Genomic DNA, 23,390 nt, shown 5'->3' with positions numbered 1-23,390 from the left:
GATTAAGTGTTTTGTGTGTGTAGTGTTAAAACATTATTATTATTTATAGGAAAACCCTAGGAGACATAATCCCTAGAAAAGGGGAAAAGATCTTTAACAGGATCAAGCAAAAGATATCAAAAAGCATAAGAATCCAAAAGCAAAAGATATGGAAAGATATGGCAGCTGCAGAGGCAAGATAAAGCTGTCAGGGAACAGTAAAAAGCATGGGCGGATCAGATAAAGGTACAGGTCAAGCATGGAAAAAGCAGATCTCCAAAGATAATGTCAGTCACTTTTTCTGCCAACCAATGGGGTTGGTGCGCATGCTGCGCCGAAAGTAACTTTTCAGACATAAAGCAGATTAGGTCAACAGCTCAAAAGATAAGCAACGGCTAGATTAAACAGAAGAAAACTCAAAGGGGTTTAGCGCGAGGAGGCTCGAGCGCGAAGGCAGACACAGAAGGTCAAGAGAGCGCGAGCGCGAAGGCAGACAGAACTAACCTTAACGCGTCGCGGAAAGAACTACATTTAAGCGCGCCGCGGGAAGAGTCATATTTCTTAGCGCGCCGCGGGAGGAACTAAAATTCCTAGCGCGCCGCGGGAAGAACTATAATTCTTCGCGCGTCGAGGGATGAACTACGATCCTTAGCGCGCTGCGAGAAGAACTACAAATCCTTAGCGCGTCGCGGGAAGAACTACCGTCCTTCGCGCGCTGCGAGAAGAGTTACAATTCTTAACGCGCTGCGAGAAGAGTTCGTCTCGCGAATCGCTGTACAGGTGGTCTTCACGCAGGATTCCTTGTAAGGGAGTCTGGCGCGTGGAGCTGCGCAGACAACCTTAGGCGGGAAGGAACAAAGGACAAACAAAGAGTTAGAAGAAAAAAGAGGGAAACAAGGCGTAAGGGCGGGACGGCGACAAGAGGGAAAAGAAGGCGGAAAGAGAGAAGGAGAGGGACGGGACGGCGGAAAGAAAGAGAGAGAAAGAGGCGGGAAGGAAAACATTATTATTAAAAATAAAGTATAAGTATAAATAAATATTAAATCATAAAAGAAAGAGATCGGGTCAGAGAAACGGGTACCTGGGTCGGGTCGGATCGGGTCAGATGTCACAGTTTGGGTGTCGAATAAGACAAGAACACAATTGTGTTAATTCACACATTATCTACTCCAAAAACTAATGATGCAATGGTGAACAATGGCGATAAAATAAATCCAAACCAACAAGCCCTTTAGTGTGAATCACGCTTCCCAAGAAATTAATATGTTACTTCTTTGCATGAAACCTCAACCGAATTCTTTTCAAACAACTATTCTTTCAATATCCAAAACCTACGAACAAGAAACCTACTGACTTCTATGAATCTTTCTCTTCTCGTGTGTTCAACGAACCTAAGCTCTGATACCAACTGTTGGCCCAGACGGATCAAACAGTCATATCAAACGTACTTTTCAAACTAACGAACACGAGATAATTGGGGTCACAACCCTCGACTCTTTTCATATAATCAAACGAACATAACTTCACGAACATACAAGAAGAAGAGACTCCTCTTGACTCACCAAATAAACAATAACCCAGACCCCTATTTATAGATTTACTAAACTTGTTATCCAAGACAAACCTAACTTGGAAAACAAGACAAACTTATCCTAGAATAATTCATAATATTCTTACCATAATAAACAAATATTAATATAAAGCTTAACAAAACAAACCCCGAACTTTAATCACTTAATAAATCAAGATTAAATATTCAAATTTTACTCAAAATATTGTAATCTACATATACTATTAAAGCAATACAATTTTTCACATGTCATTCAACTAGACCCTCCATATAAGCTGCCAAGTGTACAAGTTTCTATTTTTACAATTTTCATTTAATGAATGAAAAAACAAAAAACATGTTGGTGGGAATTGAACTCATTATGTTGCTTTTAAAGTGTTTGTGGCCAACACAATTAGGATGAATTGTATTAACCTTCTCTTTTTCTTAATTGGTATAGATTCACATCATTCCATTTTGATTGATTTAAAATACAAATACAAAATATTTTTACTAATCTATGTATTCTAGAAAATTATTTATATCTTATGAAATGCATGTAATTATGTATATTATTAAATTTAACTTTTTTTGTTGTATTTTTTTAACCATCCGTGTATCACATGGGTTTTATCCTAGTTATATACTGTGTGCGCGTTGAACCAACACAAAAACCAAAAAAATTACATGAGCACGATCCCAGAAATCGTGTCATGCCAAGTATTCACGGGTTGATGAAAACATGACCTGTTTCAACCGAAAATAAAATTTATTTTGCACACTAAGATTGTACATTTTGGTATAAAAACGCCTGAATACTTTAATTACTACATAAAACATATTTAAAAATAAAAATATGGAAAAAAAGTAAACAAATTGGTCAGATATTTCAACTTATAAACCCAGCATGTTAATACAAACACGATAGTTAGCTAAACGTGTTTGTGGCTCAACGTAAAACCGACCAAACTATGTCTTCATGTCGTGTTAGAGACTCATTTCCATAACAATTAATAAACAGGATAGTAATATTTTATATTATTAAATTGTGTATTTGTTTATTTTCTTAGTTTTTGTTTAATGATTAGAAAAATATTATCTAAAGTAACTTATAATCATTGTTTTCAAATGTTGTACCCCGCTCTATAACTAAGTGTTAAGATGATGACGCAATACTCTTATCTCAAAACATGTCATATAATATGACTTATAGTATTAGATAGAACCCCAACAAAAATATATTGTGTTATACACATACATAACATTATACATTATTTGGGTTCCACTCTAGCCGAAATATTGTATCCACCACTATAATCAAACGCACCACTATCATTCCTTTTAAGTGTAACTTCATTATAAGGATGTCTAGGTGCACCTTTAACCGACCCAAACTCGGTTGCGGACGATGATGCGGACGTAGAGTCAGTGTGGAGCCCGTCGCTAATCAAAATGGTCTCGAGTGTCTTCACAACATCACTCATACTCGGGCGGTCTGAACCCGAATCTTCAACACACTGCAATGCTAGTTGAATATACGTTTTAAAACCCGTCAAATATGTTGTGTTTTTTATGACTGGGTCCATTAAGTCTCTCAACCCGTATTCGTCTTCATCGGTCTTATCCATTTTCATTCTTACTTGTCGCACGACGTACTTACCTTTCGTGATTGGTGGTTTGGCGGTTACTAGTTCAAGCATTACCACACCAAAGCTGTATACGTCACTTTTGTCAGTCAGTTGTTGTGTCATGTAGTATTCGGGATCTAGATAGCCCTGTGAAAAATGAGAAAGTATGTTAACTCTAAGGTTCGGGCTACTCTTGACCCGTTAAACGCATGTTTTTTTTTATACCTAAAATACAACTTGTATTTGACATGAAAATGATCAGGTTTTGAGTTGACATACGGTTCAGGCTTGATGTTTTCAACACGAATAAATATGGGTCATGTTCAAGCTGAATTATTCAACCCGCAACTCATCAACACGACACGTCTGACAACCATTTCCTAATTTTACTTATATGACCCACGAGAGATTCTTATAACCCAAATCAGTCCATCCATAAGTAAATGGATCTAGACATCCCGTAAAACATGAAGAGCTATACTAAAACTAAACCCGGGCTACTATTAACCCGTTACATCAATTTTATATGTTATACTCATTTGACTCGTGAGAGATAAAACATAATCTAAACTTATATGTAAATGGATTGAAATTGTATAAGGAACTCACCATTGTACCCTTAACTTGAGTCGAGACATGCTCTTCGGTGTCTGAAATGAGTTTAGATAGGCCGAAATCTGCAACTTTAGCTGTTAAATTGTCATCTAAAAGGATATTGGTGGACTTGATATCTCTATGAATGATAGGTGGATTTGCTAGCTCATGTAGATAAGTGAGCCCTCTTGCTGAACCGAGAGCAATGCGAAGCCTCCTCTTCCAGTCTAGATTAATTCCAGATTTACCTAAAAAATAAGATTAAATGAATTTACTTTTTGATGATATCCACACCTTGAACAATAGCTAGGCTGGGTCAGGTTGGGTGACGGGTCAAAGTGGGTGCCAGTCAAACGGGTCTCGAGTCAAAATGGGTTCGGTCAAATGGGTCTTGAGTGAAAACTAGTTCAGGTCAAATGAGTGTCAAAACAGGTTCGGTCAAATGGATCATGAGTCAAACAGGTGTTGACCCAAATGAGTCGGGTCAAAACAGGTGTTTTAAAAGGTATCAAAACAGGTGACACTAACCCATTTGAACCAGTTTTAACTTCTAAGTTAACAGTTTACGACAGTGACTGGTTTCGACCCGCTTTTGAACTTGAGTAGGCCTAACTTGACCCGTTGTCTAATTTGAGTTGACCCAAATGCCCCATAAGCAGCACCTACAAGAATGGGAAAATTTAATTCTAATATTTACCTAATAAGCTGTCTCTGAGTGTACCATTTTGCATAAACTCATACACCAACATCTGTTCTCCCTGCTCGAAACAAAACCCGACAAGGCCCACAAGGTTTTTGTGATGAACCCGCGAAAGCAATTCAATTTCGGTCTTGAACTCGAGTCCGCCTTGCATTGATGTTTTCTGAGCTCTTTTGATTGCAACTACTTGTCCCCCATTTATTATACCCTTATACACCTATATCAAACAACCAGACATCAAACATGGTTTAGTCATCATTTAAGAATGTCAATATTATTCGCGTGCGCATGCACACGCGTATGTATATACTATATACATACCTTGCCATAGCCACCAGATCCTCTCTGGTTTGCCTCCGAGAAGTTCTTGGTGCTTTTTTTAAGTTCATCATAAGAGAACCATCTAGCTCCCTTTAATTGTGGTGCACCAGTACCATCTTTACCACTTGAAGCCCAAGATGCTGCATATATGACAATCAAAAAGAGCTAATGTTTAATATTGAGAAAAAAAATTAAAATTGGAAAGAGGTCATGTAGCGAGGAATTACCGAAAGGTCTACTTAAACCAATTGCTTTTTCAGCCCGTTTCTTTTGGCGAACAGCGTATAAGGCAAGCCCGATAAGAGTTAGGACCAACAGGGTGCAACCGGTAGTTATCCCGATAATTGTACCGACCCCAACGGAAGCACCTTCATGGCCTTATGTAAGCATAACAAGCAAGTTAAATACCAACAATCTGAAATACTAATTTATATGCCTGTAAAGCATGTTCGTGTTCATTTGTTTAACTATAATCGAACAAACGATCGAACATGAACAATTAATGGAACGAGGTTTTCTTGTTTGTGTTCCTTCGCTAAGAAAATTAACGTATTCTGTTCGTTTGTTAATAGTATAAAACAGAACATAAACATGGGAACATAACTTAGCTAAAACCAAGTAAATATGAACAACAAACATTGTGTTGAGCCTAAAAAGTAATTCAAACTAGACTAAATTGTAGTGATCCTGAAAAAGTTAAATGAAGGTATTAAAGAATCTAAACGAAGTTTCACGAACATAAATGAACGAACGAGACACATGTGTTCATGCTCGTTCATTTAACTAAACAAACAAAAAGTTTTGTTCATGTTCGTTTGTTTATTGAATATAAACAAACTTTCCGCAGAACAGTTCACTGAACATTCGGTTGGTTTACATATATACTAATTTAGATAATTACATTGTATAAATTTACCTGAGAAATCATACGGAATTGCTATGAAAAAATACGGCCCAAATCCAGGTGGCGGCTTATAGGTTTGATTACTCAAGTAAAATCCCATCTTTTGAACATCTGATCGGTTAAACCGCTTACCCTTGGACGGAAAGAGTTGCAAGTACACTTGAAGGTAATCATCCGTGTTGAAGAACGGGTTTTGTAGTGAAACTGACCCGGGTGTCAAGCCTAGTTTCACCCAAAGGCTCATTTCTAGAGAATGCCAAACATTAGCATTTGATAATTCTCTAAATGAGGGTGCTCTAAAGTACAATGTGCCTTCATACGGATACGCACAGTCACATGTTTGCGGACTAAGTTTTTGATCCGAACGACATGATTTGCTCCCACAGTTTGCTAAGCTCGTAGAATATGCTTTTAACGTTTGTTGCTGAACTCGACAGTAGGTGGTGTGTGCAAGAGCTGTATTACAGACAGGGTTCCCAGATAGCCTAGATATAAATAGAACACCAATTGGTTAGCAAGGTATTGATGTGGCCTGGAAGTTTTATAGTTACTGGTTCCATATTTATAAAAAGTAATATGTCATCAGTTTTTTTATAAAATTTAATAAAAATGTTTTGAGAGGTTGTATGCATTTTATACAACTTTTAGCTTGTTTTGTTTTCAGTTAATATTTATTGTGTTAATTCATATAAAACTAAAATGCTTCCTTATTTTCATAAAAAAGTTTATCAACTTATAAAAAATATACAAAAATATTAGTTGACATCTAATTTAGATGATCAAGAAAAATTCGTACTCTAATGTGTTTCTGTATTCTGAACTCAATGTTACTGCTTCAATCTCATTGCTTTGCAAATCTACCAGTTGCAGTTGCTCACCAATGCTGCTGCCCATATTCAATGTATCATTGAGTTCATTGTTCTTTAGTTTCCTGTTCAATGGTTATCAAACAACCAATAGATTACTTTCAAAGTCAAAACTGAATCGTTAAATCGAACGCTTTGACTTAAAAAGTCAAAGTTTAAAACTTACACTTGTTGAATTCCTGATAAACTGAAAAGTTCTTGTGGCAGTTTCCCTTTTATTGAACCAAACTCCATAACCCTTACCAGAATAACCATATTTCAATTTAAGATTACCTTTTAAGGATAATAATTTTTTTTTTAGGAAATGAATATCTCACAGAGTGCTTAATGATGGTAAGGTCGAAAACCAAACTGGCGGTTCGGATTGCCTAAAAGAATTGTTGCTCAAATCCCTGAACAAGATTTATGATAGCTTATAATTACTCCAGTCAAACATAAAAAGTCAAACTGAAGGGTTACCTTACACTAATCTCTAGGGGTGTAAACGAGCCGAGCCTGAGTTTGTTTAAGCTCGAGTTCGGCTTGTTTAACTTACGAGATTTTGAGCCCGACTCGTTTCGAGCTCTATTTCTATAACCGGGGCTCAACTCGTTGATTACTTATTAAATAAATTATATACATAAATAGTTCTTTTTTTATTAATGTTTATATTTAAAAATTTATGCATAACATAATATATATTATTAATTTACTTTTATCAAAATTTTATATAAGTTAATAGACATGAAATATATATATTTATCAGTTATTATAATGAATAATAATTTTATAAATAATTGGCTCGTTGAGACTCAGGGTCGGGCTTATTATTAAACATGCTTATTTTTAGGCTCAAGGTGCTCAAACTCGTTAAGCTCGGCTCAATTTGAGTTTTTAGAGAGCTGATCTCGAGTAGCTCACGACTGGCTTGACTCGTTTAAACCTTACTGATCGGCGTTCAACTTACACATAACTAAGAGAATTCATCCCATTTAAATCTGGCAAAGCTCCAAACAGATTGTTGTGAGCTAAATTCCTACAAAAAGTCAAAGTCAAAGTCAAAGTCTAGTTTCCCTTTTGTTTTGTGTTACAAGAAAAAATTCACTTACAGTTCACTCAGGCTGGTAAGGTTGTTAAGGTTTAAGGGCACCTCACCCGACAACGCATTTCTATCAAGCCGACTGTTGCACACGAACATGTCTTAAAATCTTTTCGCATAACAATGTTGAAGTTAATGTAGTTGATATTAATATTACTGTTTTGCTACTTACAGGACCTCTAGTGTCTGAACATATACTATTGTGGATGGGATTTCACCAGTAAATTGATTTCCATCAAACAATCTGTTCATTAACAATAAGAACATGAATAACTAAACCGGAAGTTTCTTTCAAGAGTCGGTTTGCAACTTACACGTGTATCAGCACCATGTCGTCGCTAAAAAGCTGTTCTGGAATTCGGCCCGAGAGCTTGTTCTTGTTAAAATGGCTGTTAGTTCAAACTAGTTAGTAGTTTTGTGGGGCCCACATTGTGGTAATTAAAATGAGAGTAAACCATACTTACAAATGCTTAGCATGTTTTAGTTGATCTAAGCCCGGTTTCGTGTTGGTTGATACAGGAATGGAACCGGTGAGATGATTCTCGGCAAGGTCTAGCCAGTAAAGTTTGGAAAGAGATCCCAATGAAGGCGGGATTTCACCCGTTAAGTTGTTCGTGTTTAACGCCCTGTATTCAATACATTAATGATTAATCGAAAACAGTTGTGAAAAGACCAAAATGCCCCTGTTACTAGTTGGGTAGTAACTAGTAACAGAGGTGCCAAGGTGGCTTTTGGGGTCAGGGTCAGGGTCCGGGTCTGATTGGGTTGACCTGCTAACACTTTCTTTTGTCTTTTGAACTTTTTAAATAATTATTGTTATATTAATAATTCAAATAATTCAAATAATTGAATAAAATAATGAGTAAATTACGGTTTTATTCTCTAATGCGATCCGCTTATTTAACTTTTTCCATTAAAAGTTTTGAAAAGACCAAAATGCCCCTTTAATTAAAAGATTAACAAAGAAACATACATATATTAGGTTTTTTGACCTATCATATACTTCCTCCGTCCCAATTTAAATGTCCTAATTTGACTTTTCAAGTCTTTCTTTTGCAACTTTGACCGTAAATATTTTTGTTCGTGTCATATAATACTTGATGAAAATTATATCAATGTAAAATACATTTAAAACCCAATCCATTCATATATTTTACATCAAGTATTATATAACACAAACAAGAATATTATCGGTCAAAGTTAAACAAGAAAGACCGAAAATGTCAAACTAGGACATTAAATTGGGACGGAGGGAGTATATAATTAGAAGAATGTACCCCCGAACCCGTCCCTAGTTGACTAACACGGCCCGTTTTTCACAAAAACTTTACAAAAAGACCAAAATACCCCTGCTGTTATTTAGCTTTTTGGCCCCTTCGTACATATGATCAGGAGATAGTATTCGACCTGTCCCATTTTAGCTATTCATTTGAAGATTTGACTCGTTTCAGATAATCAACCCGCATTGACCCATTCATAATCGTATCAGAGTTAAAGAAATTCATACAAAAATGATAGTTCCTTAAGATTTCCAAGTTCAGGTGGAATGTTGCCAGTGAAGCTACAACCTGCAAGAATTCTGGAAACAAAACAAAAAATTATTTAGTAAACAAATCTAGTTAAACCAATGACATGAACCGAGATGGTCGTTTGAGGACTCACAATATGTTAAGGCTTTTTAGATCACCTATGCGTGGAGAGATCGAACCGGTAAGGCCACCATTAAATGACAAGTCCCTGAAACACAAATCCAAAATATAATTATTGGACACTGCAAATGCAGGTCTGATCGTAGTTCATGCATGTTCGGGCCTTACAAAGATGTTAATGCGGTTAGGCCACCAATGTCGCCGACTAGCTGACCAACTAGACCCATGCTAGACAACCCCCTGCATAAGAGCGATCCAACTGGTTAGTTTAATGAAATAAATGTAAAGAATGGCTCGTTTGCACCAGCAGGCCGGCTGCACTACTGGTTCACTGGTCGGATCCATTGAACAGACTAAAAAACTAGATGAAGTCATGGTTAATTTAAAAAATATTGTAAGTAATTTAAATACCATATTAAAAGGATAATAGAAATATATTTAAGTAAGTGAAAGTATAAAACAAATATACTGTTTAAAAGGACTATACTTTCTTTACTAAAGAAATAAAATAAGAACCATTAAAGAGAACCAGTGAAGTTAAAATTAATTCAAAGCGGATTTAAATATTATACTTGATAATTTAAATTTAAATACTATATTAAGCAAAGGAATAAAAGAAATATACCGTAGTAAAATATAAAATAAGAAGTTAAGAACAATGAAAAGCTTTTTTTTTTTTTTTTTTTAATGAAAATAGTCTAAAGTGGTTAACAGAGTGATTAAGTTAACCAGCATAAAAATACCACAAAGTCTTTCTAAATATTACAAGTTCGAATCCAACCACTGAACCGGGTTATAGGTTGGACCGCTAGCCCCATAAGGGCCCGATGAATTTCAAAGCGGGTTAACCCTAACAGACTGAACCGGCTTCGTGTCTGTTTCTTAAACAGATCGGCCGATCCAGCTATGAAATATAGGTTTTCACAAACGAAATGTTGTAAATATGAAAACGTCAAAAAACGAAAGTGGACTGACAATGCGACAATCCTTGAGTTGCTACACGTGACACCTTCCCATGAACACGGATCACTCGACTTCTTCCAGCTCGGTGGTGTATTTTGCCATTGGTCTTTTAACGCTCGGAGGGCTTCCACTGCAATGATCACTTGCTTGTTTAATGTCAAAACAATGTTAAGTCATAAGCGCTTAAACCAAGAACAAACCTTCAGAACCAAACCGAACCAACACATCATGTATCAGTTCGGTTTGGTTCTTGGGCATTCTCGGTCCATACCAAGTTCTAGACACCCTTACTTACCGTCACCACGAGTAATATCAGATAACACCACCGAACACCCGACAGAAAACAACAGCAGCAAATGCCACCACAACAATCCCGGATTAATATGCATCCGGACCGTCTCTAGCTAAGCTACAAAATATTTTCTTGAAAATGATATGTGAGCCAGTGTGTCACATCTAGTGCTGCTACTTGTATGTATGATATAACGACCTGATTTATGTTACATTGAAAAAAACAAAAGCAAATATTTTGATAATGATCATAATAATAATGATGATGATGTTGAGACTTTGATTAGAAGCCAATCCAACAAACCCCATTACCATCCCCACCAACCAATATACAAATCCATCATAGTGTCACCATTGCCACCATTTTAAGTCATAGTATGCAACATGTTACATGTATATGCATATATATAAACTCAAAATATATTTAACAAAGTCTAAGAAGTAGCTAGAGTGTTTATATATAAATCATTATAACCGACCGAACCATGGAACAGAAATATCTGTTGGTTTGGCTGGTTTGAAATAATGAAATATATACGGTCCAGATTATAGTTGGATTTTTTTGGTTTCGATAGCTTAAGGTTTGGAATTTAGATCAGCTATAAGTTACTTTTTTAATTTTAAGAGCATAAAGTTAGGTATATAGATATTATATTATAGGATCAAGTTATTGTTCAAAGGGTAACAAAAATGAGAAGTGTGAGAAGCTATAAATAATTGACATGTGTCAAGTGGGGACCAAAAGAAAAAGAGTATAGAGGTAATTGTACACATTTTCTCTCTCCACATGCAAGACACATGTTAATACCCCTATCATTTTAGAACATTTATAACTTTTTCGTATGATATTTTTTTTAAAAAAAAAAATCATCATAATAACAAGCGTTTTTTTATCTTTAATATGAGTATGATTTTTGTTATATAAAATTTAAAACAAAAATCACGTCATTGTGTCTTTTCGCACACCATTGTGTCTTTTTCGCTTATCATTGTGTTTTTTTCGTCATTGTGTCTTTTCGCTTATAATTATGTCTTTTTTCGCACACCATTGTGATTTTCGCTTATCATTGTGTCTTTTTTCGTCATTGTGTCTTTTCACACACCATTGTGTCTTTTCGCTTATCGTTGTGTCTTTTTTCGTCATTGTGTCTTTTCGCACACCATTGTGTCTTTTCGCTTATCATTGTGTCTTTTTTCGCACACCATTGTGTCTTTTCGCACACCATTGTGTTTTTTCGCTTATCATTGTGTCTTTTTTCGGCAGTGTGTCATTTCGCACACCATTGTGTCTTTTCGCTTATCATTGTGTCTTTTTTCGTCATTGTGTGTCTTTTCGCACACCATTGTATCTTTTTTCGCCATTAATACATGTTACACAATAACTTAAAACGTAAAACACAATGTCATTGTGTCTTTTCGCACACCATTGTGTCTTTTTTGCTTATCATTGTGTCTTTTTTCGTCATTGTGTCTTTTCGCACACCATTGTGTCTTTTTTCTTCATTGTGTCTTTTCGCACACCATTGTGTCTTTTCGCTTATCATTGTGTCTTTTCGCACACCATTGTGTCTTTTTTCGCCATTGTGTCTTTTGGCACACCATTGTGTCTTTTTTCGCTATTAATACATGTTACACAATAATTTGAAACGTAAAACACAATGGTGAATACGTATAAAACAATAACCTAAAACGTAAGACACAATGGCGAATACGTATAACACAATGGCCTAAAACGTAACACACAATGGTGAATATATATAACACAATGACTTAAATGTAAAACACAATAGAAACAACATATTATACAATGACACAATGAACAAAAAAAAACACAATTAAAAAACCCATTATTTTTTTTTTATTTTTATATAACAATATGATACTCATACTAAAGATAATAATACGCTTATTATTATGGTGAATTTTTTTTATAAAAATAATGCCGTATGAAAAAGTTATGGACATTTTAAAATGATAGGGGAATTGACATGTGCCTTGCATGTGGAGAGAGAAAGTCAACAAATATGAGTTATTACCTTAATGCCCTTTTCATCAATTTGTATTTATTAAATTAATCTCAGTCATTCAAATCTAAGATCAATGGACTGGATTTCTTCTCACTCTTCTCATTTTTGTTGCCTTTTGTATTTTAACTTTACCCTTATATTATATATAGCTTTTAAAAGTAATAAATTTTAGATTATTTTATTGTTTATTTTTTAAATACGTTTTTATTTTTTGGGTTTAAATACGTTAATTTAGCAACCAAATTTGTGTTTACTCGCTGCTGCCCAAGTTATACTGACGCTCACGTTTTACCAACCAAATAAACACCATTTTAAGTATGTTACTTTTTTAATTGTAAGCAATATAAGTGCCGCTATTATTCTTGCGTTTACTAACTTCCTTTTTAGGTTTAGTGCCGACACCTTAACGAACTCAACCCATATCATGTACCGATTTTTGGGTGGTTACAAATTTTTTTTTTGTTTTGTTTTGGTGTCGGTGCCATAACTTACTTAACTGATACCCAGGGCCGTCTTTGAGGCATGGCAGGGTAGTCGACAGCCACAGGCCCGACACCCTGCTAGGCCCGATTTTTTTTTTCAAAAAAAATTATATGTATTTTATCAAAAACATGTGTATAATCAATGTTTCAACACAATTACATAACCATTAGTTTGGTTTAATGGTAAAGGGGTATGACATCTAACCAAAAGGTTGTGGGTACTAGTTTTATTTGAGACAATGTTAAGCTTATTTTTATACAAAATTTTTTACATAACTTAAATCATAATCAAATAAGCTCATTTATAATTAAATTGTTTAAACCCAACAAAATGTTTCTTTTACTTAAGGCCCAAAAAAATTTTCGCCTTTGGCCCAAATTTTTTTTCGAATTTTCAAAGCCGGCCCTGCCGATACCGACCGAATTCACGTTGCTACGCCGCCACAACTCGACGGATTTTGTTACCTAGCTATATTCATTAACGATACCCATCATTTTTTAAAAATTTAATTCAAAACTATTCTTCTGGAAAGAGATTTATATATTTTGTGTAAACCAAATCATTAATCAAACAAAACCAAACTGACCCAACTGATTCGTTTTATTTTTAAAAAATACCTTTAGGGATACGTTTTTTAAATCCAAATTTGGTTTTAAAATACATGTGTATATACATAAATGTATATTATCATTTAATCTCCAGTACCATAATATATACATGTGTACATTATCAATTATCTTAATTGTACATATGTATATAGAAATAACATGTATATATACATATATATATACGTGTTTATATATATCTATATCTATATATATATATTATACATATATGTATATTTTTAACCGATATTTTTTTATGAAACCGTGATCCTAGATAAACCAGTAGGTTTTTTTTACTTTTTCTATTTTCGCATATGTTTAGGTTTTATAACTTTCTTTTCTTAAAGGATTTTTTTGTGATCCAAAATTATTCTCAAAGTTCTCAGTATAAATATAAATCATTTCCTTTAAAAAATCATTTCACTCAACCCAAATACTCTCTAGTCTTTTACAAATATTCTCTCCTCAATTCTAAAAATACTCTCTGGTCCAAACTAAAAAAAAGGACCCTAACTCGTTTCCAACCCCGGAAGTAGCGTTGATTCTAGCGTACGAAGAATACCTATAAGAACAACAAGGCGGTTCTCAATCACAACAAACCCCCCGGTTTCAGCAAACAAAGAATATTTGTAGTTTTTATTAATTTTATTGTTTCCAACAAACCCCCCGGTTTCAGCAAACAAAGAATATTTGTATTTTTTATTAATTTTATTGTTTCCACTTGCTAAGCGTCATGAGGCAATTAGTCTAAAGCGAGTGTTCAAGACAAAGATGGATGCTAAGGGAAACATTGTGAAATACAAGGCAAGGCTAGTAGCAAACGTTTATGTTCAAGAACATGGAATAGATTTCGATGTAGCATTTGGCTATTCGCACCAGTTGCTCGTATCGAAACTATTCGGTTAACCTTATATCCTTGGCAGCCTATCATCATCTGAATATAAATTAGTTAGCATTCTTGAATTGAGAATTGAAAGAAGAGGTCTAAGTTTCACAACCTCAGGTTTCCTAGAACCTAAGAATGCGGGAAAGGTATACAAGCTCACTAGAGCGTTATACGGGTTGAGGCAAGCTGGATTCTGAATATGCTCAAAGATCTACAAATACGTGTCTCATTACCTATTACTTTATGTTGTGATAACAGTGTTGCTATAGCTATAGCAAGAAATCCTGTTTTCCATGATAGAACCAAATATTTTGAAATAGATTTGCATTTTATTATGGTAAAGATTTCAGTTTGAAATATCAAAATAGTTAAAAATGGTACTAATGATCAAATATCATATTTGTTTTACTAAAGGGTCGAGTATAATTACTCAACAATAATGTTTTGAGTGAAAAACTTGGTTTAATTGATATGTTTGCAACATAAAATTGAGAGGGGGTGTTGAAATGATGAAGTTAGTTTACATTCTACGTTGCTAGTCTGTTATGTTTATTTTGTATGTTGATGATTGGGTTCGAGTTTGCGGTTATAACAACTAAATGGACAAACTGGCATTCTGTTTGGCTGAAATTGTAGGAATTCAAGTCTAAGGCCCGACAAATGAGTTGGTTGCTGGTTATAGAAGAGGGCTCACACATGAACTCGGGGTTAATCCCGTTTTATATCCTTTTTCTGTTTTGTAAAACTTTCCTAAGATATTGTTAGTTTTCAGGTTATGTAATTCCACTCAAATTGTGCCCAATTTTCTTGTTAGTTTATTATGTGTTGAATTGTAAGAATCAGTTTGTGTGTAAACTGATTCAGGATAGATAAGATCTTTGTTTTGTTCTTGTTTGTGAGAAAGATCACATAATCAAGTTGTAGCAATGCTTGTGTGTTTTGACATGATGTAGGGCTAAGATTATATATTATTATTAGGATTATGTATATCTTTCTATTTGCTAATAGTCAGTGTATTACGTACCTCGGTACGTTTATTTTGGCGGACGAAATGTAAAAGTTGGAGAAATGGGAACCCTATAAAAGGATCACTTTACCCATTCCTCCATCAACTCTCCATCAACTCTCATTTGAAATTAACACTCTTGGAAATAAAATACCCTTTTCAACAACCTCTTGTTTATACAAACTAAGATCCGAGACCCGAGTGTTGTTAGTGATTTACACTAACTAACAACAAGGATTGATCCGAGTAAGGTTGTGATATCCATATAAAGGGGATATATAAGTGGTATCAGATCTTTCGGCTCAACTTTTGTGGTTTTGGATCAAACTTTTCGGGTTTGGATCTTAGTTTTTGTTAGATTTGAGGTTGTTTTTTGTGTTACTCACTACTTTTGAAGTGCTTTACATCTTAGAAATACCCGAAAATCATCAAATCTAAGTTTTTTGTGTTTTTGAGTTTTGTGTTCGGGTTCAGATCCGGTTAAAAAACTCAGATTTAGGCCGATATATTGGTTTCTAGACCAAAGTCCTTTTGACTTTATTGTTAGTTTGGGTTTCATCTCTAAAATAAAATCTAATCTAATAGAATGAAAAGTAATCTAATCATTAACCATTGACTTTTGAGTTTTGACCCTTGACAAAAAAATCTAATCTAATGGAATGAAAAGTAATCTAATCAAATTGACGTTGACTTTTGATCGTTGACCAAAAAAATTTCTTGGAGGAAGTTTGAATATGAGGGAAGGCCAAAATGACATTTTAAAAAGAAGACTTTAACATGTTTAACACATTAAAGGAGAATCAGTTGCCTCTCTCATCAACAGATTTGAGTCACCCATCACTGAAATGAGAAGTGTCGGTATAATCAATGATTTGTCAGAGATCAATATGAAGTTGTTGAATTCACTGCCATACACATGATAGAACAATGTGGCTACCATCAAGAGAACCACAAATCTGAATACCACAACACTCTCAGAGTTGACTTCTACCATCAAGTTTTTTGAATCAATGTTAGACAAGCTCCAAATAAACAATATGTCCAAAGAAACTAAAGCTGGGACAAGTACTACAGAAGGAAGCAGTCAATAAAGTCCTATCATTCCACGAATGTGTTGCATGTGGAAACAGTCAAGCAAGTCTTATCCTTCTCGAGGTACACATACAACACAAAGAAAAATAGTCGTAGAAAGATTTGAGGTAGCCTCTGATAAATTGAATGTGATTATTGGGGCACATATTGGTGTGAAACAAAAGACTGGTATTGGCTATGATATTATAGTTGTTCCACCACCATTTAATGAATATTATACTAGCCTACCTCACTTTGGCTTCAATACCCCACCTGAGGACAAAATGGTCTATGGTATTGGTCATGTGCCAAAACCAAAGACATTTGTTCCTCCTATCTCCAAAACTGTTGGTCCCATTCCTTCAGCAATTAGTTCTAGTAGTGATTTATCTTTTTCAGTAGGGTGTGTAAAAGAAAGTGGGTCGATGGAAACGGACATGAGTTGTGATTATGAAACTATTTATGATGAAACTTGTGCTGTAAATTGTGTCAATGATAAAAGTCCTATTGAGGTGAACATATCAAGTTGTTCATCATCAAGCTGTAAGCCTGAGGATAATTCAAGTAAAAGCAAAGTGTTTGAAAATGATAATCAAACGAGTACTTCGTGTAGATTTGTGCCACCAATAAAAGATCATTTTCTCATACAACTAATCATTCAAAAAGTCCTCACTCATACGACTATTTTAATAACAGCTACTATGATCACTACTAACAAAATTCTGTTGTATCATATTACACTAGTGTTTTATTATGATCGGGGTCACAAATCATCTGAGTTTTATAATCATGTTCCTATCTAAAGATCACCTTTCTTACTGCATCAACCATATTACAGTTCTAATGAGTTCTATAGTGCTCCTAGGAGAAAGTGTCGCTTTGTGTGTGGTCATTCTTCTCACCTTGCAAGACATTGCAAGCACTGGTTCAAGCAACAACTTGATATTCAAAGATGGCTTAGTCAGTCCCCAAAAGGATCTTTTAGTAGCCCTGATTCAAGGACTGATCAAGCTGACAGTGAAACCAGTGAAGTGGATGTGAGATCCAAAGTTAATAAAGTAAAACACAAGAGAACACCGTTTTAGAATACTAAAAAGTATAAAAACAAAAATGATCCTAAGACTGAAAATTCTGAGGATTCACCAAAAATAGTTATAAAAACAAGAAAAGAAAAGAAAAGTCCAAAATTGCTAAAACAAAGGAACAATTTTATGCTTGGATTCCTAAGGACGATTCTTCATCAAGTGAGGCCTTACCAAGAAATAAACGGTTTTCAAGAAATAAAATTAAGTATGGTCGATTTATGGTTGACCTTCCCAAAACAAAAACGTCTCGGGAACCCATGTCGAATTAAACGCTGAGTGCATGCAAGGTCAATCAAGGAGGACTATTAATAGTATTAGGTACTTAGACAGTCATTGCACCCGACATATGATACAAGACGAACCCTTGCTATTTGATGCTAAACCATTCGATGGCGGATTCGAGTCTTTCGGAAACGACATGGGAGGACAACATTCAGGGAATGAGAAACGTTTCATACTTTGTGCTTCAACCACACCAATCTTGTTCAAATGGATCAACCATAACTTGTCGAGTGTTTCTCAAATTCACATCGTTCAACTACTTCTCTCAATTAATGGATCCAACATCAGATGTTGGGCTTCGGTTTGAATCTCTTCAACTTTGTTATACAATGTGATAATGCATGCTTAGGATAGTCCATCTGACAACAACTTTGTTGACTTTTTCACTAAAACTATCGATCAATTTTGATTAAAACAACCTATCTACCTTTTTGTATATAAAATTGTAAATATTTTTTCAAATATGTCACAATTTTAGATGGAGAAATTTAGTTAAGTTTAACTCACTAAAAAGATTTTCACTTTTGTTTTAAGAAAAACAAAAATGAGTCATTTGATTTGCCAAAAATATCTTATATTTCATTAAGTAAATATGAAAATGTATTAAAATGTATTATCCCGTTTAGAGGGAGCTCCTGTTTAGAGGGAGTCAGATAATTAAATATTCTAAAATTTTGAGAAATTGACCTGGCATTTGGAAAATGATAAAAAATTATCTCTAAAAATTATAGCACATTGCTTGATGTGTAGATAGGCTTGACAAATGATTTAGTCTCACAGTGATATAAATTTAAATTCCCGCCTATGCTAGTGGTTACACACTTGCGAAGCGGTTGTCAACTCCAATATAAGTCACATCAATGAAGGCAAAAATGTTATTAGTCAATCATACATAAGCCCGTTAGTGATTGATCACCATAAAATTATTCCTGCTTTAAATAACTAATATCGAATATCAAAGTTATAAAGCAGAAAAACTGCAAAGTGCTTAAATCATTTAAAGTCAATACAAAATGTTGACCATCCTCAACACAAAATGTTAATAATTAACAAACAAAAAGGGGTATATTAGAACCACATAACGTGGGGGCAAAAACGTAAGTCCTAAACACTTTATAAGAAGGCTTGTAAGTCCGTTGCAAGTAAGTCCATGGTTCAACCTTTATTGTTACAAAAGTTTAAATAAGCTTAAAATGTTTTGATTAATCATTAGGGGGTTGGAGTCAATTCAGGGTGATACTAGTAAACACAAATTATGCCCGAGATATGATGAAGTTTGTAATTTTTCGGATTAAGTGGGGACCACATAAGTGTTGTGTTTAATATATACCTTAACGTATCACACTGACGTTAAAATACTTATTAAGCTTAAAGTGGACAAATTATATCTGCAACTGACTTTAGGTTCTTGGCATAATAATATCCAAATAGAAGCGTGATTTAGAGCATTAACGGATAATGTGATTTCATGTTGTGATATTTCTCACAAAAATAATTTAGTAAATTTTTAAGTTAATATTGTTAATAAATAATATTAATATCATTTTTACTCATATCTTTTTTTTTCTTATTTTCTTCTATTTTATGTTATGTTTCAACTTCAATATTTTATGCATATATATCCGTAATATTAAATATTGAAAATGCCAAAAAGATTATAAGTTTTTATTATGTTCATACATTTTTGGTTAAATCTTTGTTTTATTCAAAATCATGAGTTTTGTTGTCAAGGTCGTTCATACAAAGTTCATTGGAAACCTGGGACTTAAACAGATCATTTACAAGTTGAGTGACTGAAATTGGTATTTTATAAAAAGCCTTTACAAAATAAAATTTCAGGGTTATCTTGCAAACATTTCAAACCAATAGCATGTTTTGAAAAACAAAATTCTTCTTTGACCCTCAAGAGGGTCTGTGAACGAATCTTATTCGCTTTAAGTTTTATGCGGCTGTACATGGACAGGTAGATGATGATCAAGTCTCCTGGGCTACAGAGACTGAAGTTGTAGATGCTGAAACGCTTAAAAGAAAACGAGAACGTGACAGTTGGTGGTTGAACCCAAAAATGAACTGATTGTGTCTTAAGATGAGTCGCAAGACAAAGGAATGAACCGGTTGGCCCAATAAAGTCAACCAAAGAAAATTAGATGTCGATCCACCACCAGCATCTGATGTTTCTAAAATTTTCTGTTGTCGATCCATCACATAGAATAAAGTATTGTCCAAGATCCAATCTCGTTCAAGCTCTTGGATCAAGATAAGTACTAGATTACAAGAAATAAGACGTAGCAAAGAACTTGATGAATGTTCCTTGACATACTCAATCATAGAGGGAGATTGTATGGCTAATATCTATATTATTATTAGGATTGTGTATGTCTTTCTATTTGCTAATAGTTGGTGTATTACGTACCTCAGTACGTTTATTTGTACGGACGAAATGAAAAGTTGAAGGAATGGGGACCTATAAAATGGTCACTTTACCCATTTCTCCATCAACTCTCATTAATGTCTCTTTTCTCTCCACTTTCTCTCTTTTCTCTCCTTTTGTTTATACAAACTAAGATCCGAGATTCGAGTGTTGTTAGTGATTTCCGCTAACTAACAACACTAATTGATCCGAGTAAGGTTGTGAGATCCATCTAAAGAGGACCTACACATGATTTTGATAATAATACTAATAATAAATAAAAACTATTCCTTTCTTAGATTTTGTCACTTAGCAGACATTTTCGGATAATTGCGAAAGTTATCTTTAGGTGAACTATCTTTGTTGCATGCGAATACCAATTATTTTTCTTCTGGTTTGTTCCATTGATACTTGTGAGGATGCTTAATATTCTATAGTCATATATTTCGTAAAAAATTGTATTATTTGTTCCCCATAAAATAAAGAGATTATTTTTTATCTCTTTCATAAAAGTACATATTCGTAAAATAAACTTTTGAGATACATTAATTACGGTTTGAATGCAGAGAATGCTACAACGGAGTTTTGTCCTCCAAAACCAAATGAATTTGAAATTGCTGCACATCAAAAAGTTGAAACTCAGTAAGTGCACATAATATATTGAGACAATCCAAAAATGGACATCGAAATGGAAACAAACTCACCAACGTTGATTTCATGTTCTTGCTTAAGATTTGCAACGGTGTCGAATTCTACTTCAGGATCAAGGTTCTATATTTGGGATAAAAACATGAAAATTTAATAATGAAGAAGAAACTATTTGATTGCATCATATATTACTTACAAATTGATTAATTGTTGGGTGTAACCATCCTGTTTGAATTGCTTTAATTGTAGCAATGGCTTCCATAGCTCCAGATGCTCCAAATGCGTGTCCAATCATAGACTGAAAAAGTACGCCGAACATACTTGTCAAAATGTGGTTTATATTGTGAAGAATACATATAGGGTGTTCATCACCTTGGTGGCATTGACTTTGATTCCCGAGCTATCCTTAAACACATTATTTAGAGCGGTTATCTCAGCAAGATCACCAAGCTTTGTAGAAGTTGCATGTGCATTGATGTAATTTACCTGTCAAAATGATATGGATGACTTTTTGGCCGATCGAATTGATAAGATTACACCAATATAAGTGTTAAGTACCTCCTCTGCTGACACGCCGGCATTCAGTAGACACCTTTGAATACAAGATGTAACCCCGAAAGCATCAGGTCGTGGACTCGTTATATGATATGCATCACAATTTACTGAACCCCCTAAGAATTCAGCAATTATTGGTGCATCTCTTTTCATTGCATGTTCTAAACTCTCCATTACCTACAAACAACCAAACCAAACCAAACCAAACCAAACCAAACCAAACATAAACATCAAAATATAACAAACTACATATTGTTGATCAACATTTTTTCAGTCTATATGGGCGACGATGTTACCAAAATGCCAGCCCCTTCGCCCAAGACGAAGCCATCTCTATCTTGGTCCCAGGGTCTAGAAGCAGTTTGTGGATCATTGTTTCTTTGAGATAATGCGTTACATGCAATGAGACCTCCCAACATGGCCGGATTCATAGAAGCTTCTACACCTCCGACAATCATCAAATCAACGATCCCATCACGGATATGGTTTGCCGCAGCACAGAAGCTATGGTTGGATGATGCACAAGCAGTTGAAATGGAGTAGACTGGTCCCCTAAACCCAAGATCTATAGCAAGAAGGCCAGGGCCCATATTTGGGAGAGTATATAGTGTCATAAATGGTGACACTCTTTTATAACCTTCTTCATTTAGACTCTCCACCCCTTTGGAAAATTTCGTTGACCCTCCTACTCCTGTTCCAACAAGCACACCGGCACGCCCTTTATCAATCTACATGCAAACATACAGAAATCTTACACAAATTTTAAAGTACACGAATCAAGGAATTAATGACATACCTTGGAGAGTTCATCGACACCAAGAGCAGCATCTTCAATTGCTTTTTTTCCCGCAACAATGCAATACCTTTGAAAATCATCCAGTCTTGGGTCTTGCTTGGGATTAATATATCCACGTGAATCGAAGTCACGAATCTGACACCCGAATCGGGTTGGAAATTCTGAAACATCAAATCGATCAATTGGCCCAACCCCGCTCTCCCCTTGCAAGAGTCTTTGGTAGAAGGTATCAACGTCTTCACCAAACGCAGAGACAACTGCCATACCCGTGATAACAACACGCTTTTTTGGATCTTTCTCACGTTTAGGGGAAGTGGCAGAAATCTGGGGAGGTAACATGCGACAACATTTAATGGTGTGTGGTGGTGATTTTACAATTACGGGCGATGAGTACTTGCGACATGGGTTAAGAGTAACTGCCAAGAGAGGTGTGTGCTGGAGACGAGCTTGTGTTCCCATGACTGTCATGAAAGTAATACGAATAGGCTTGCTTGTGTCATACGTGTATATGCATGCATATTTATACAATAATTTAGTGTTATTTAATATTCTTCCCAGCGTATTGATATTTCATACCTAATTTTGTTCTCTACTTTATGATCATGTTTATTTAAGGCATATTTATGGGCTGCTATTATTCTTAAACGTTTGGTGGCCAGCCCGCCACCATATAGGCGTTGGTATTTCAACTCTAAATCCTAGATTCTATATGAACTTTGAACTTTTAAACTCTATACACTAAAGCATTTACTAAATCAGAGATGCGGGACCAATCATTTTTGTGAGCTACCTCTTAACACATATTCAAAAGTTTGTAGATATGGGCTCAATTTTTTGTAACAATCTTTGCCAAATACTTAGATTCGTGTTCCTTTGGACATACAGGTTTATGGGTTCTTTTGGTTATATATTTTTATAGCTTAACAAAACGCGCGGAAGAACATATATATGAGGTAATCTCTATGGCTGCAACCAACCGACCAGATCTACTCTTCTTCCTTCTTTTCTTTTGGT

The 23,390-nt window shown here is 34.9% G+C and overlaps 2 protein-coding genes across 2 annotated transcripts; both read right to left on the bottom strand.

Annotated features, from left to right (window-relative positions):
• Nucleotides 1-2,716: 2,716 nt before the first annotated feature.
• LOC143608352 (leucine-rich repeat receptor protein kinase HPCA1-like) lies at nt 2,717-10,700 on the bottom strand. Its single transcript, XM_077083404.1, has 19 exons — nt 10,527-10,700; nt 10,244-10,361; nt 9,437-9,508; nt 9,282-9,356; nt 9,127-9,198; nt 8,084-8,245; nt 7,934-8,008; nt 7,792-7,863; nt 7,630-7,701; nt 7,488-7,556; nt 6,859-6,933; nt 6,708-6,779; nt 6,472-6,606; nt 5,688-6,160; nt 4,999-5,148; nt 4,772-4,911; nt 4,448-4,667; nt 3,766-3,998; nt 2,717-3,303 (listed from the first exon to the last, which is right to left on the bottom strand). The coding sequence occupies exons 1-19, from the start codon at nt 10,618-10,620 to the stop codon at nt 2,800-2,802; spliced, it is 2,883 nt and encodes a 960-aa protein (XP_076939519.1). The 5' UTR covers nt 10,621-10,700; the 3' UTR covers nt 2,717-2,799.
• A 10,226-nt stretch (nt 10,701-20,926) lies between these two features.
• Nucleotides 20,927-23,036, bottom strand: LOC143608320 (3-oxoacyl-[acyl-carrier-protein] synthase I, chloroplastic-like). Its single transcript, XM_077083380.1, has 7 exons — nt 22,377-23,036; nt 21,877-22,308; nt 21,584-21,757; nt 21,398-21,511; nt 21,222-21,323; nt 21,082-21,148; nt 20,927-20,994 (listed from the first exon to the last, which is right to left on the bottom strand). The coding sequence occupies exons 1-7, from the start codon at nt 22,842-22,844 to the stop codon at nt 20,927-20,929; spliced, it is 1,425 nt and encodes a 474-aa protein (XP_076939495.1). The 5' UTR covers nt 22,845-23,036.
• Nucleotides 23,037-23,390: the final 354 nt, after the last annotated feature.

This window comes from Bidens hawaiensis, unplaced genomic scaffold, assembly GCF_021521415.1.
Source record: "Bidens hawaiensis isolate Kalapana, Puna unplaced genomic scaffold, B.hawaiensis_p1.1 tig00419364_1, whole genome shotgun sequence".
Taxonomy (NCBI): Eukaryota; Viridiplantae; Streptophyta; class Magnoliopsida; order Asterales; family Asteraceae; genus Bidens; species Bidens hawaiensis.
This window is presented reverse-complemented; position numbering and strand designations above follow the sequence as displayed.

Coding starts and splice junctions, on each gene's coding strand:
- LOC143608352 (XM_077083404.1), bottom strand. CDS start 10,620: ATGCATATTAATCCGGGATTGTTGTGGTGGCATTTGCTGCTGTTGTTT. Junction 9,357..9,436: donor CTAACCGCATTAACATCTTT/GTAAGGCCCGAA, acceptor TTTGTGTTTCAG/GGACTTGTCATTTAATGGTG. Junction 6,607..6,707: donor TTATCAGGAATTCAACAAGT/GTAAGTTTTAAA, acceptor ACCATTGAACAG/GAAACTAAAGAACAATGAAC.
- LOC143608320 (XM_077083380.1), bottom strand. CDS start 22,844: ATGACAGTCATGGGAACACAAGCTCGTCTCCAGCACACACCTCTCTTG. Junction 21,512..21,583: donor CCGGCGTGTCAGCAGAGGAG/GTACTTAACACT, acceptor TCATTTTGACAG/GTAAATTACATCAATGCACA. Junction 21,149..21,221: donor ACCCAACAATTAATCAATTT/GTAAGTAATATA, acceptor TCCCAAATATAG/AACCTTGATCCTGAAGTAGA.